The 1,480-nt window shown below is 52.6% G+C and overlaps 1 protein-coding gene across 1 annotated transcript in view; it reads right to left on the minus strand.

The window, feature by feature from the left end:
* Positions 1-634: 634 nt before the first annotated feature.
* The window catches only part of MRRF (mitochondrial ribosome recycling factor), a 12,961-nt gene continuing 12,115 nt past the window's right edge, over positions 635-1,480 (minus strand). Inside the window, exon 6 of the mRNA XM_009705856.1 lies at positions 635-831. Within this exon, the coding sequence (XP_009704158.1) occupies positions 754-831 (78 nt within the window). The 3' untranslated portion in view covers positions 635-753. The remainder of the gene's footprint in view (positions 832-1,480) is intronic.

Consider the following 1,480-nt stretch of genomic DNA (forward strand, 5'->3'; position numbering starts at 1 on the left):
TGGAAAGTTCTGTGTTGGCTTTTGGTCTTCTTGGTCCTGGCTAAAACAGCCATGCTGACACCACTGGTTTCGGTTTTGTATCCATGAAGCCCAGGGAACCACGAAGCCTGACTCCCCTGCCCACACTGCACCTGTCGGTGTTGAGCTCCCCCATGCCTTCCCTGTGGCCAGGCTGCAGGTAACTCTGTGGCCACGGCAATGGGCAAGCGCTTCTTTTGGGATGTGTGAACCCAAGGGGACGCACCAGCCAGGAACTGGCTGTCCTAAGGTTGCTTCTCCACATCTCATTTTGACTTTCTTTCAAGCAAAAATAAATGCTGAGGTTCACAACAGGACAGTGCAATTTCCCTTGCTCATGGTCCTTGCTTCTGCCAGGCTGCGAGACGCTGGGATGCAAACGTGCTGGTGGGCAAGGCGAGCAGGGCAGTCGTTCCTCCTGTGCCCATGCTTCTGTGTGGGAGCCCTTCCAGCAGCCTCCAGTCCTCCTTCCTGCTGTTTTATTTTTAATCTTCCAAATTAAGCTCACCCAGTTCTGTGGCCACCTGAATGAAGAATAGTGAGGAGAGTCTCCCCCTCCCTCCAGTACAATCCAAGGTGGGGAACTGGAGCAGCCAAAGCACAGAGCTGCTCTGGAGGTCTGGCAGAGCCACCCCTGCCCATTGCCCGAGGCTGCTGACTTCGGGCAGGGATGGTCACTGGGGTCCAAGGCAGTCTGTTCATGCTCAAGGGGGGAGTCTGTCATCGGGATGGCACTTATCCGAGCAGCTCCTTGGTCTTTGCTGCCAGCAGCTTGTCCATCTCCGCTGTAGTGCTGTCTGCCATTTGCTGGATCTGTGGCAACATAGTACAAGTCTGAGTCATGTGCTAAGCGATGCCAGCGTTCAAAGGGAACGGAGTGACTGGATCACCTCCTGAAACAAAGCCTAAAGTCCTAATAAAACTCAAAATAGTGCCGGGGCAACAACTGGCTCTTTCTGGGGGCTCTCACCAGCCCTCAGTGATTCTGTGCCAGTGTTGCATCTGTATAGTGAGACCAGGGACTGGTGCGTCTTTTCAGAGCCTTGACAACACAAACTCTTGGCTGAGCTTCACAAGTGACTTGGTCAGGTCCTTATTTAACAGAGGAACTTCAGGGGAAGGCAGAGTTAGAGACTTGCTGGTGTTGGCACCAGAGAAGAGAGGGTTTATCTCATTACCTCCTGCAACCTTCCCACTATTAGAACAAACTAGGTAATAGCAGGAGCGCAGACTTAGTACGTGCTAAGAATTTGCACATCAAGTAACAGATCTGTATATTTCTTGTAAAAAGAAGTGGCCGTTGCTAATGCCCTGCCCAGGGATCAGGTCTCCTGGTAACATGGGAAGGACACGGTGAGCGTGTAAATGGGACCAAAATGTGTGTGCACTTATTTGAATGAGTGGAGAGCAAGGCTGGGGCACATTTGGGGGGGGGGGGGGGGGGTGCAGCTGATTGTGCACT

The sequence above is a fragment of the Cariama cristata genome, unplaced genomic scaffold (assembly GCF_000690535.1).
Source record: "Cariama cristata isolate BGI_N322 unplaced genomic scaffold, ASM69053v1 scaffold32758, whole genome shotgun sequence".
In the NCBI taxonomy this organism is placed as follows: Eukaryota; Metazoa; Chordata; class Aves; order Cariamiformes; family Cariamidae; genus Cariama; species Cariama cristata.